The following is a 15180-nucleotide window of genomic DNA, read 5'->3' as shown; positions in this document are numbered from 1 at the left end:
GTGTCATTCGTGCGGATGTATCATGACTCTTGTTTATATTTTAAAATTAGTTTTTAAAAAAGTTCTTCTAGATGAGTTTACACAAACGACTACTCGTTTGGATTGTATTCCCTGCTACAGCACTAAATTGTGAAGTTACAATCCACACACAAACATGATGTCTAGAGAAGACATCACTCATAGTTATTGCGACTTATTCGTGCTTAAACTGTTGACGGTTGTGGGTCGAGATTTGATTGTGCGCGCATTTAGCCAGAGATTTGGTGAACATTCAATTCAAATAAAAAAATAACAAAACGAAGTGTTCATTTTCTAAGTGAAATATTCAAAAAATTAAATTTATTTTGTTTTAATAGCAGAGAATCTTAAGTAACAAAATGTTCAGTTCATTCACAGGTAAAGCAAAAGTTTTTTTTTTAAATAATAAAATTAAAAAAAATAGTTATTAAAAAAAACAAATATGCAAAGAGTAAAAAGTGCTTTTAAAATGAAAGATTAAATTTGCTATAATTGAAGAACTGCAAAACTGTTTAAAGATAAAGAAAAAAATTTTATTTTGTAACCTATTTAAAAAGGATTTTATTGATTATCAAATAGCACGAAAGACCTCATAACATTAGTCATCATCTATGCCAGTATGAGCTTCTCATATGCCACTTATTCATACTTTTATTTTACTGGTTTTCTGTTGTGAATTTACTCGTATTTGTTGTGAGCAGTTCAAGGATTATTATGTCATCCTGCTGTATAGCTATTCCTTACCTCCAACAATTGCCATATCATCACAGTCAACAATAGCGGCAACGGATATTGCTTGGTTGTGTCCATATAATTTTATGCATTACATTTACTTATTGGTTTTTGTGTTCTACAGTAACGATCCTTCGCAATTCCGTCATCATCCAAACAATTTATGTACTTAACCACCCCAATTGGCATACCCACTATTGACGCAGTCCACCGCTCTTCAGTACAGTCCACCACACACTTCATTACATCGTAGCTTGCACAAATTCATGTTCCCAAAATGCAGAACGGCAGATTCTTCATGTTTTCATGTTTCAGTTTCGAAAATATATTTTAAATTTATTTATGGGTTATTTTCGAAAACATTGTTTTTTTTTAATATTTTACATTAATTTATTTTTAGTTTTTGTTGCTTTTGCTGTGTTTTAAAATTGAATAGAAGCACAAAATTTTATTTGACTTTGGAAAACATATGCTTAACATTTCAACTGAACGATTCTAATCGGAGCCGCAAGTGGGACACAGATTTCTGTCAGTTGAGCTAGTGGAAGGGTAGTGTTTATTAATTTATTTTCATGGTTGTCGAAATTACGCATCAGCGAAAAATATTAATTCGAATAGAATTGAATTATGCCATATGCAAGCTGGAAGTGCGGCAGCAGCTCGTCTCACTGCGAATAGCACGTACACACCCTGATTTTCGAATTCCTATGAAGATATTTTTTAATTATTTTTTCGATATAAGAAATTGCTCTGAAGATTAATAAAATGTTCAATTAATTATATTTTGCATTTATTTATATTGTTTCAATATGTGCAACAAGCGTATAAGAAACATTTATGGATCGAAATTTTTCTAAAAAACAGAGGCGTGGCTCTTTTTAGAAAACTAACTAATAATCAGGCAAAGTCTGTTTATCGTATGCTGCTTTAGGCTTTATGGCTGAAGCTTTAATTTTTTAACTGCTTTTAGGATTTAAATATTATTATCTAGAAAAATGAAGATTTAAAAGATAAAATTGCTTACCTGGTTCTCCAATAATCCCTAAGAGCTACGAAAAAATAGAAAAGGTTAGACTTTCTGGCTGATATTTTTGATTTGGAACTATTAGTGAAGTCATATTAATAAAAATACGTATAATATATGTAAGTTATATACATATATAGCAATTTACTCAGGGATTAAATTCTGAAAAATTAAAAACAAATTATTCTGTAATTCTATTACCTAAGCGTGATGTGCTCAGATTTTCTATCTGCTGTCATTGCTTCCATGACTCATCCCTTTACGTGTGAAATAAGTTGAACATTCCAATAGATAAATAATAGTAATTGTTTATATAAAGTCTCAATTATTTCGATGGATCGGATTTTGCAAAAACAAACACGTTTCTAGTGGCAGTAAATAAACAAATACAATTTCAATTTTAAAATAAAATTATCGTAACAATAATTTTACGACGCCTACATTGTAATATGAAATTGTTTATAATTGAATAGAATTTTTAATTTTTATTTTAATTTAGGCGGCATTTGTTTACAAATTTAGTTAAGGTATATGCAGTGGGAGAAAGAGTGACCTATTTTTCTCGTACCGCTTGTTTTCGCGTACATTTAAAAGTGTGCACAACTTTCATATACAAATATAGTTGAAAGTAGTAACTCTTTTACACTTTTGTGATATAAGATAAAATGAAATAAAATTCAAGCATAGTAGGTCTTTTGTCCTATGCCCTATGCTCCATTAGGAGAAGAGAACAGCGGTAAGTAAGTAAGAGCCTTTTGTGATCCAATAACTTAATGGAACAAAAACACTCAACCTTTCGAGACAACGACAGAATAGCCTTCGTTGGTGACTTTCTAAAACGAAACCAGGTCAGGAGCACCCGTAAAAACTTTGTCTTTCCTGGTAGAGTTTAGGTGGGAGCGACACTTCGCATACTTTGTGGTTGTAAGAGCAAAAAAATTTTATTTTGTATTAGCTCATCCAAGTACAGGATAATAATGTTTACTGTGATATAGCGGCTACTGTAGGTTTAAGGGAGACCTATGTAATATAGGTATACTAGCATCAAACCCCTTGTGCAGATACTGCAATAAAAGACTGACTCGAGATAGCAAATACTAAGAAAACACAATGCACTGATGCACTAGGTCAATATACATACTATGAAATTGCAACGAACTAATGTAAAGAGGGTTAGAGAGAATTAGTAATGTTAAGTAACATAAGCGCATGTTTTGAGTTCTTGCAGACAACAGGACTGAATAAGTTTTTTATTTAGATACCTTGTATTACCAGAGCATAGTTTACTGATTCTATTGGTCGCAGTACTTCAAATACCCCATTCTCAAGCATTAACATTAACCCATTTCGTTGAGATAGTAGCGCAGATTAGTAACTCTCGCCAGTTAATCTGCAAATAACCTCAGTACTATCTTATTATTAACAGAGTTGAGATTGCTGGTGGGATATTTAACGGGTCACCATGAATTGCGTTATCATTTTAAGAAAATGGGTTTGTCTGAAGAGATAGATTGTCAACTCTGCTTAGAAGCACACAAGACTTCCAGTCAAATTTTTTGTGACTGACCTTGATCTGGGCCAGGAGGAGGTCACTGCTGTTCGGTTAGGATCTGTTGCAGCACAAAAGATCAATCAAGGTCGTAGTGCTCCGCTCCATTGGGAGCTAGTATCACGTTTATTTCTATTCCTATCTTATTATTATGTCTAGTTAGACAAACCTATCTTGATTAAGTAATGCGGCGTAAAATACCTAAAATACTATAGAGTATGCTAAACACTATAGTATCTTAATTTTTCTAAGGACGAAATTTAATAATAACTACATACTTGTTGTTTTTGTATATTTGTCTTTTAAAAAAATAGCCTTTTGTATGATTATTTGTTTGTTAGTGATAAATTATCAAGATTTCGCACACGATTTTAAGTGATTACGAAATACGAGTACTTTTTCGCAAGCGTTTAGCACAGTACTGCGCATGGGAATAGGCCCACGGCTTGATGTTGTTGTTTTGTGAAGTTACCGTAGCAAATTTGATAGAATATTTCCGTTATTTATTTGAGCTACTTATGCTTATAACATTATTTTTATTAGCATCACGCTTAACATATGTCTCCCACCAAAAGTTTTTCTAAAATTTTCCCCAGAGAAGTATTCAAATCAATTTCACAATATCTTAATCGAAATGAAGCAGTTGGCAACAGCAGCAATTTCTCTCAAAACACAGAGCAAAAAAATAAAAAAAAAAAAATAAATAAATAAAAATCATTTTAGGCTATTAGAAAGTATCTATAAATTAAAATTTGATAGTTTTGCTCTTGGAAATTATTTATGTTTTCTTTTTAGTTTATGTGGAGATTTTCTTAGGAAAGCGCCTATAAATTTTTCTCGCTAGCGTTGCTGGTCTTTGGCTATTCTCGGTTATGGATTTCGGTTTGGAAATGTAAACTATTAAAATATCTGCTTGTAATAATGTTTTCCATTTGCACACTTGCGGTCGTCTTAATATTGTTTTCATTTATTCATTGTTTTTGTTTTTGATTTTTTCATTGATTCGAGATACAAATATACTTAAAATTCCACCACGTAATTTGCACAACTAAATTTAGCAAAATGAAATAATAAAATTTAAGTTTGCTGCCTTTTAGAAAACGTGTTTGGCACAAAATTCAAACTTTTCAAATTTAAACATAAAATTTTTTTAAAAATATTCATATATATATAAATATTGAAAAAAAGTTTATGTTAAAATAGTAAAATAATTTATATGTATAAGTAACGATAATAGCAAAGTTTGAATAAAATAAATTGGCTGCCTTCAAAACTTTTGTTTGGTAAGGTTTTGCTAATTTTATTAATTTTACTAATTTCTAATATATATAGATATACATATATATCTACATATATACATGTGTATATATTTTAGAAGTTTTCTATTAAAATTTTGTATTTTGCGCAACAAAATTTGGCAACAAATTCTGAAACAATAATTTTTTACAATCAGAAATTTACTATATTACGCATTTTATATAAGCTATTAAGAGGCAATTTTTCTACAGTTTTCATTTCTTAAAAGTGATCTATTTAATATCTGAATATGCACTTCCAGACAATTCACTATTTCATTATTGGATAAAGATAAAATGTTAATTAATAAAATTTCAGATAGCTTTTCTTTCGAAGTCTTTAAAATATTTGAAATAATTCACTGAAATAATTCTTGTAGTCTCGACTCATACATATTATATACTGAAATGTATTCCTATAAACTTTTTTTATTAATAGAAAACTTAGAAAATATTGCCATACGTGATTCTAGCACATTGTTCTGATGTTTCAATTTTAATTCCTTCATTTCGCTGTTCAGGTATTTCATTAGCTCTGTTTGCTCTTATTCGAATTGTTTTTAATTTCAAACGTTCATTAGGTTGTTAAACAATATGTTTGTCTTTTATATTTTCCGTCATATTTATTATCACTGCACTTATTTTGCTATATATGTTATCCTCATTTAATGACATTTTTATTTTTATAGACGGAATTTAATAATAAAAATGTTTAATTTTATTAAATCTTGCTTAATATAAAGTGGAATAAAATTTACTTAATTCAATTTTCGATTTGAGTTATTATAACTTTATTTTCAAAACATTGTAACTAATTTTTTTTTTCATTGAAAATATGTATTAAAAAATATATAATGTTAGAATGCTCAGCTCCCACTGGTAACGTAAGGCTGCCGTAATGGGAAATGGGTGTGTTTCAATGGAAATGTTGATATACTTCCCCTCAACTTAACTTAATCTAATCTAATCAAAGCTTTAAATCTTTAATCCCTCTTCAATAATATTCCATTAGTGTGCACCCTCACTACTTTACCTAATCTCAACTTTTATTATATTCTATAACTCTCAATTATCGTTCAATAATAATCCATTAAAATTTTATCAAAGGCAGTTCTAGTCCTATTCATATATACACATATATACATATATATAGATTATTTTAAATATTATTAAAGAAGATTAGAACTTTAGAGGTTCATTTTCATATAAAATTAAAAAAACGATCCTTTTCAAAGAAAAATTTTTTTGTTATAAAGTTGATATTTATATTATTTTATTTAAAATATTGAGATATTAATTTACATTATATCTTTGGTTATTAAGCTAATTATACTGATTCCATATTTCATGCTTTAACTGTAACAAAGTCACGTCATTTAGAAACAATTTTAGGCACACGAAGTTCTCATAAATATTATGAATTATATTTCTTTCATCTTTTAATACATAAATATATATCTATCTTTTAATATGAATTCTTTGCGTAATTAGTTTAATTTATTTGTTTTTATTTTTTGAAAGAAAAACATGAAAGCTCTCACTTTCATTTGGCATGTGAAGGAAAATACCTCATTGCCTCTCAGAAAGTGTCCATGTTTATTTATATTTATGACAAAAATACTATTTAAATCACATTTTTTATAGCTGAATAATATATTTATATATAGTTTCATTATAATTACATAAAATTTTATTAATAAATGTTTTTGTTTAATAAAACAACAAACAAAAAATTGTGTGCAGAGAGCTCCAAATGTAAGTATTTCAACGCTAATTACTTTCACTCTAATTTTAATTAGTTTATTAGCTAGAAATTAGCGTAGTTGGAGCACAAAATTTTAAAATTATTTTAATTATAATACAAAAAATTATACTATATACATTATTTTCAAATTATATCTAAATGGCTCGGAAATAATAACAGCTTATACATTGCTTAGTTTGTCAAGATGTTTTACATTATCTTAAAATTATCTTATAAATACAATATTAATTTAAACTTTAAAATATATATATATAAATATATAATATCGAATTAAAATTTAAAACATAAATTAAAATATTTTATTATTTCGGATATACACATTTCCTATTATATAAAATTTAATTTTTTTTATTAATATTATATGTGATATATAAATAAATTGTGATTTATACACAATATACATAGTCTTCGTTCTTTTAAAATATTTATGTAAAATTAAATCTTAAAAAATCTTCTTAAAAATAAATTATTATTATTATTTTTTTCATATATTAAATTTTTCAAATAAGTTATAATTTTTTAATTAAAATTTTATTACATATATAGATATTTTAGTTAATGTTTAGTTAAATAAAAATCTAAACATAAATAAAACGAATGAAATTTGATTGAGCTAATATATGAACTAGTGTAAATCTAATATCTTCTGTCCACAATAGTAATCGTAGATACAAGTATATGGATTTTGTATTTCTCTCCTTACTATTGTCTTTTCTACAATTCGATTCACAAGCACTTTTGCTACTTATGTTGTATGTATTTAATTGTGATAAGTAAGTAAACTAATAGATTTCCAAAAAGTTAATTATGAATGAGTTAATATTTTAAAGCGGGTTTTAAACCTATAATAGCAGATAGAAATATATGTTTCTTTTGTTTCTCCCATATTACTATCATCTCCTCTATTATGCTGTAGTATGTACAGTAATCCCCCCTATAACGCGGTACCCTTATAACGCGTTTTCATATTACGCGATTTCAAACCCCCGTATAACACGGGCATTCCACCATATAACGGGGGAATTTGTACGGTTTATAATTAGCTTCGCGTACCTTTGCACGTGCAAAAAAATAAAAGATAGCAGCGTAATCTGATAGCGGGTCTAATATAATAGTTCTCTCTCTTCTTACCAATTTCTTATCTACCGTTCCAAGCAGAATTCGTTTCTATTTGTGTTGTATGTGTACTACAATAAAAACATTCCTTTCGTCAATGCGCCTCTTACTGTCAAATTCTGCCTTGATCTGGTAGTTTATCTCTAAACTGTAAGGACAGAATAGTTAATCATGTAATTTGAATTATATATTTTAAAGATTTTTATGAGCGAATATCAACGAATAATTATTTAGTGCAATTACTGGATATAAATAAAACATTCCACTAAAATCTTATCCAAAGAGGTAGTTCGGAATCATCCAATCGTGTGATTCATTATGTGTGGTCTTATATGTTATTTTTTGAAAGAAACTGAATAAGCAATAAAAACCGCTTACAGACATTAATTTTTTATGATTTAACGTACAATTTTTATTAGCGAAGTAGAGTTACTTCACCAAAGGGAAGTAGCCGGTGTACTTAACCAGTGAAACCGTTTTCTGCAACTGCGTCTTTATTAATTCTTCTACTCGGATTCTATCGTAAATATTGTTTATATACCCGTATTTGCTACTGTAACACAAACCGTGCACTGCGAATCGCTGTCGCTAGCAAAATTAACAGATACAAAATTATAAAAAAGGCAAAAAAATAAATATCTACGTAATTTTTATTGATTTTATTCCATAAATGATTCTTGTCTCGTTAAGGCAAAATGCGCATTTCGTATTAATGCCAAGCTCAAGTAAATATCAATACGATAAACTGCAGAAGTTCGCATTGACTGACTTGTATCTTAAGCATACATAGTAGATACGGTTTAACTAAATGCGTTGCTTGCAAATGCATAAATAAATATTGGAAGTATATCTCTGAACACATCTTCGATAATTAATAAAATCTTGTGAATACAAACCTTCTGCTGTCTTTTTTTTTGTTTTTTTGTAGGTAAATATCTTAAATAGTTTAAAACAGATTCATTGTGTAAACGTCACACATTTACCTGCTCGTATTTACAAAAGAAATGGCACTGCCGCTGTTTTATGTACTCGTATGTTTACATGTATCTTACAGATACAAACTGCCAACGCAACGTCAATCCAACGTTAAAAGTGTGAATTTTTTATTTATTTAACATTTGTGTTTTGATTTATTTTTCAATTTATTTTTCTACAATTTATTTTTTTATTTCGTAAATGAATTTTCTTATATACAAATACAATTTTTTATTTCTGGCACAAAAGTGCATTGACCCGCTCTAATGTGCGCTCTACGTGCATCTCTGCTCAGCTTCTTGTGCTGCACCACACATTTTATATCTTTTTGTATCTTTTTCGTTTGTTGGTTGGTTGGTTGATTGGTTGGTTGGTTCAATTGATTTTCTCCGCATCCCATTTGTTGCTCAGTGCTCATTTACTCGGGTTTTGTTAATTATCAAAAGTATGCCACTAAAATTACTATTGCAGTCGCTGCACTCAACTCGGATTTTAACAACTTGTCAATTGCACTTTTTACAGCAAACTTCAATTTCTTCGGATGCAATTTACTTTCGCTTATTTTGTAGTGCGAACATAGATATTCTTTCAATTAATAGTAGAAATTTTTGTTAAAGATTCGGCATGAAAACTAATAATAGTTTCTTTCGGCTTAACTTAAAGAGTGTCTATGATTTTCGCTTTCTTTAGCGGCATCATAGAAGTATCTACTGAGGGCATAACACATAAATTTTATAATCTCCTAAAGTGACTTGTCCCATTTGTAAAGATTTTTAATATTCATATTCATAAGTTTTGGGCTTGAATTTTCATAGAGTAAGTGAAAGGCTGTCTGTATGAACTGCATTATTAATTATATGAGCATAATGCCACGATATACAATGTTAGTGTGTTAACTATAATATTCAATATAACAAGTCTAATGATTATACAGCTTTAATCCAGAAACGAACATTTGTCTACAAAATGTTTATTTCCAGAGAAAGAAGTCAAAATAACTATCTTTCGTCGAGGGTTCTTGCATTGTTGGAAAGTTCTTGAGTTGGAGCGTACGGCTTTGATATCAGTTATTTGTTTAATGATTAAATTCATATAGCATTTTTGAAAATGAAACTCTTTTTAGTATTTTCTATAATGCACATCTAAAGATTATGATGTCAGTAGCGTCATGATAGCTTATGTGTCTCCGGACAAAATTACTTTTTACGCTTTTTACCAGGATTTCGTTTATTATATGATGAGAAGATCAAAAATGAACTGAATCACTATGCATTATGCTTTCGTAGATTAGTGTAAATGTTTTGCTTGGTGTATAAGTCGCTACTTCTATTTTCTTCTGGAACTCGTGCCATCTTTTAGGATGTCGTGCTGAGAATTATCAAACATGAACTGAATCACTATGCATTATGCTTTCGTAGATTAGTGTAAATGCTTAGCTTGGTGTATTAGTCGCTACTTCTATTTTCTTCTGGAACTCGTACCATCTTTTAGGATGTCGTGCTGAGAATTAATTAAATCCCTTATTTTTAATTTGTTTAATTTACTTTCACAGATTTCTTCTAATAACATTTAAACAGATTCAAGTGTCTATTAGTTTCTTCTATTAGAATTATAGGTTCATCGTTCAATTAAGTATAACACTAATAATGTAGAGAATATAATGTTCTATAAGAAAATATAAAACATATATAATATATAAAACAGACATAATATGTTACATAAAAAGACACTAATACAAGTTGTATCTTTTAAAAGTTTTAATTCTCGTGAAACTAGAATACTAACAATCAGATACTAATTATACTGTAGTATACTAAGAATTTGTTTTGGGTGTAGTTTGTTTTATGTACTGAAATATTTCTTTATATTTTTCTTATAAACGTTTCTTTATATACACACATTTAATGTTTAAAACTTTCAAATCATCCCAATTAATTTTATTTTCATTTTTTTATTCTTATTTTTAGTGCAATGAACTTCTATTTAATGAATTTAGAAAATAAATATCAGTAGAGTAGTCAAAAGTTAAATAAAATCTATTCAAAATTTAGACTCAACTTGAACAATACACCATTATGGTTTATTGTTTTAAATGAGTGCCATGCTGTGAGTCTCTTGTGTCTTTGATTAATACCAGTTTTCAATTTAAAGTCCATATTTTGGAAAAGTAACTAAGAAGTGATTAAATGTTGAGAAGAATCGTAGAATGCAGAACAGAGAATGGACAAATAACAAATAGTAGTATGTAAATAGTACGTATATAGGAAATCTGTTAGACACTTCACTCGTTAAAAGCCCTAATTTCGAACCACACTGGTGATTTGTCGAATCAATGTTAAATAGGATGACGAAAAAGGGCTCTTATTATTTATCCCAATTTTATATTAGTTCATCTCATCTTACAAGCATCGGAGTTATTCAAACATTAGATTTCATGATTGCAGAAATATACCAGTAACCATGGTTGTATTTTTCGGGTAGTAAAGATTTTAAGAATCCCTAAATACTATTAAATTTTTCGTCTATTTTTTGTTTTTCGCAAAAGAGCTTATTATTCATACAAATTAAAAGTAAAATGAAGTGAAGATAATGTGTTGCAAAGTTGACCTTTTGACCTTAAGTATAGTAGGTTTTCAGAGCTGTACATTACTCATGGATTACGTAAATTCGAAGATATTTCTATTGATTTTATAAAGAAATTTTGCTGTGGTGGGTTTCATTTATAAATCACGGAAATTAATCTATTTGATTGCTTTACCCGCATTCTGTTGTGTGTTGTATTTTCCATGGATGAAAGGGAAAACTATAGAACAGGAAATGTAAAAAAAATTGTATGTAAAACTTTTACGAGTATTACAATCCATTAAATTTGTGTAAAAAAAATTTAATGATTCTTTGAAGGTTTGCGTGTGCCAAACAATTACCAAACAAATAATTGTTGTTGTCTAAGGTCACTTCAAGAAGTGTGTATAAGTTCCCACAGACATAGATATACGTATGCCAAAAAAACTTTGTGGATGACGAAATACGTCATGAAGGTTATTTCTGAAAAGAGGAAGAGTAGCAGATGATTAAAGTAAAATTAGCAAAAACAAAAAAAATAAAATAAAATTACAATTTAATTAATAATGAATGAAGTCTTTCAGAGACTGAAACAGAAAATTAAAAAAAAATTAATTTATTACGATTTAGTTTAGTTAAACTTTTAATGGATAGTACCTTAGGATAGCATAATGGATAGCATATTTTATAAAATTATTAAAAATTTATAAACTTTAAAAATGTTTTATAGGAAGTCGTTTTTGAAGTTTATATATTCCTATATTATTGTACCTCGATTGAATGGTACTATTATTTCCCTCTGTTTTAATCAGCAGCAGTGCCCGCACGTCTTCCTTCTGTTTCTATTCTTCTCCTGTTGCTTCTCCTGTTGAGTTTCTTGTTATTTTAATATTTGTTGCATGTATGCATAGATACGAATGTGAGTAAATATCAAGTTCAATGAGAAGTTGAACAAATCACTGCTTTAAGTCACTGTTGTGCTGCTGATATATAAATTTATTATTTTATATTAATTTAAAAAATTTTTAAAAATAGCTATTTTTGTTGTTTGTAGTACCTTCTTTTACCTTTATTCAATTAATTATTTATAATTCCAAGTAACTTTCAAAAACATTGATTCTTCCAATATAGATTTAATAAACTAAAATTATGTATTAAAATTAAAATCTCACCCATCCCCAATCCATACTTATTGTTAAATAATGCCCTCCCCTCTCACATTACCATAACCTATCCACATCCAAACCCCTGTTCTGTATTTCCTTTAATTGCTTTAATAAAATCTGCCTTATAGATCCCTACGGGCTACGACGGCAACCACATACAAACGAGAACTACAAAAGTTAGCGATTAATAAGGATATACGATGTTATAAAAAATTAATATTTAAACTGATATAAATATAAGAGTACTATTTTTTAACTATCAGAATATAGTTAAAATAAAAATCAGAATATATTATTATATATTATTTGCGAAATCTGACAGACTTACCAACACCGCGTTATCAAATCTCAGAATGGTTACAGGCTCCTCAGGGAGGTATGCAGATCTGAAGTCAATTCTTGCTTAGTCTGATGAAGTGATAAACAATAATCTAGTCAAGGCGCAAGAGGGGTTTTGAAGAAACCTCACAGTTAATAGAGAGTAAAAGTGCACAGGTGCACTGACTCAACTAGCCTCAACATAAATTATACACTCCATATAATACTGTGTAACCTACATATCCGAATATTTCAATGAACTTTTATTACCCCTTTTAAAAAAAGATGGAAGGACCGACAGTTCTAAGTTCATTTATATTTAATATAGTCTAAATTTATTTTTTTGTTTTTAGAGTGTACAATATATAAATTATTGTAGTCTCAACATATGACTTGATACTTACTTAGCGTTACTATCTCTGGTATATGTGGAATAACATATAATAAATTATATAATTAATATAATATGATTTATACAACATATGATTAATATAATATATAAATTGTGGAAGTCTGAAAGATTTGTATTATGATTAAAGAACAGTGATTATGTTATTATTAAACATTTAATTATTAAATTAAATATTATTTAATTAAAACAAATAGATAATTTGGTATTTATAAATGTGTTAATGTTTATCAAAAAAAATCTAATATGTATAAAATGCTAGTTTCGGTAAATATTTACTCGATGGACTGTGTTGATACATGTATTATATTTTATGCAGCAGTTAAACCCCAGCACTCACTACCTAATCCTGGATGATGTCACTTTCGTGAGTGGCGCCAAGCCAAAAATCAATACAGTCTGCAAATAAAAATTGAGCAGGTTAGGGAAGAGTAAACATTGACCTTTGATATTGTAATATGAAAGTATTTTTATACAAAAAAACAAAAAACAAAACAATTGTGAATTAACAAAAACAAAAAAAAAAATACTATACATAAAATTGTTTTTAAAATTTTCTTTATTGTACACATTTTTGGACCTAAAACATATTTTCAACAAGACCAGCATATCAAAATAAATTCATTTATTATAAATAAACTGAAATCAATTAAAAAGAAAAATAAATTTTCTATACTGACCGCATTTGATGTTAATGTCACAATAAAGTCACCCATTGAAAGACTTATAGACATAAGAAATATTTTCCCAGCGTGACCGGCTATGACTTCTGCTTACAATTTTAATGTCTATTTAATGTGTCAAATATATACTTTTATGTTTTCGGCAGCTATCAAGTGTTCAATTGAATTTTATTAATAAAATGCCTACATTTATTACTGAGTCAGCATCCGAAAAAATTATAGGGCACTACAATTATTTGATCTCCCCCAGACATTTTAATTGGCATCATCACTTTAAGCGCATTCCAACAACACGCAATTATGTAAGGGTAATCGCCATTTGAGCTGTAATTTAATCAGTTGTTTTGTATAGAAACAGTAGCGAAATTAGTACATTGGGGCCTTAAGAAAATGTAATTACGGTTGTCATGATATTCTATTCTTTATAATAGTAAATTTTTTTTCCATATACATAAAACGAGTTATTTGGGAAACATAGTAGAACTTATATTAATAAAATTTTATATTAATAATATTTAATATTTTCTAAATAATACTACGCGTTTCATATACTATAACATAGTACATCATATAAACCGTAATTATACTATTTTAATGTGTCAATGTATTAATTTATATACGTATTTATTGTAACGACATTAAAGATCTATTTCATAGTCGTATCTTAAGTCTCAAAAATGACTTAAGCACGAATTAAGTCAAGAGAACTGATAACTCAAATACGAGTTAATTATTGAGACTTAAGTTAGGATCATGAAATCGGCACTAGAAGTCGTACTTATAAATTTTGTTTTGATTCCGAACGAACTTTATAACTTAAGTATTTTGACGGAAAGATGATATCTTGAACTACGTTGGAAATGTAATTTGTTGTAGTTCATTAGTTAATTAATTGATACCCGTAGATGAGAAGTTGAGTAATCGCGTTTGTTCCAACTTAGTTATTGTTGTAATAGCCTATAGAGATATACATACATATATCGTAGATAACATGGAAGGAATAACAAATATATATACACAGGTTAGGATATAGTTGGATAAAGAAAGTGTGAAAAGGGAGTGGACTGTTTAGGAACTAGAGTGAATTAACGTTAGGTCAGATTTTATTTAAATTAAACTGGACTAAGGTGGAGAAAAATTACTACTTCAATTAGATGGAGTTAAAAGATCAATTGTATCTAAATTGTTGTGAGTATTATGACTTGAAAGCAGACATTACATTAGTGGTTGCTTGACATGCAACATCGAGAACAAATTTTTAATGGATATATGAATGTAAGCAAATATGCATTTATATAATATGTAAATTATTATATAATTATGTATATAATAACTTAGAAATTAAATATTTATAGTCCAAACCTGAAATAAATGTTATTGGCGCCCTTTTTTCCAAATATATAAAAATTAAATTTCTGTTTTGAATTCAGCCATGTACACTTTTAAAAAAATAATGATGGAAAGAAATAAAAAATTATCAAATTACTGAACTTGAATTTGACCCGTAACTGAATTAATCAGCATTGAAATATTTAGATTCTTTACGAAATGGGACTGACTCAGAGGCT

At 28.3% G+C, this 15180-nt stretch overlaps 1 protein-coding gene across 1 annotated transcript in view; it reads left to right on the top strand.

Annotated features, from left to right (window-relative positions):
- Positions 1 to 206: 206 nt before the first annotated feature.
- The window catches only part of LOC119686288 (late embryogenesis abundant protein ECP63-like), a 28756-nt gene continuing 13782 nt past the window's right edge, over positions 207 to 15180 (top strand). Inside the window, exon 1 of the mRNA XM_038100839.1 lies at positions 207 to 396. Coding sequence (XP_037956767.1) covers positions 378 to 396 — 19 coding nt within the window. The 5' untranslated portion in view covers positions 207 to 377. The remainder of the gene's footprint in view (positions 397 to 15180) is intronic.

Source organism: Teleopsis dalmanni, chromosome 2, assembly GCF_002237135.1.
Source record: "Teleopsis dalmanni isolate 2A chromosome 2, ASM223713v2, whole genome shotgun sequence".
Lineage (NCBI taxonomy): Eukaryota > Metazoa > Arthropoda > Insecta > Diptera > Diopsidae > Teleopsis > Teleopsis dalmanni.
Note: the sequence above shows the minus strand (reverse complement) of the source record. Positions and strands in the feature narration are given on the sequence as shown.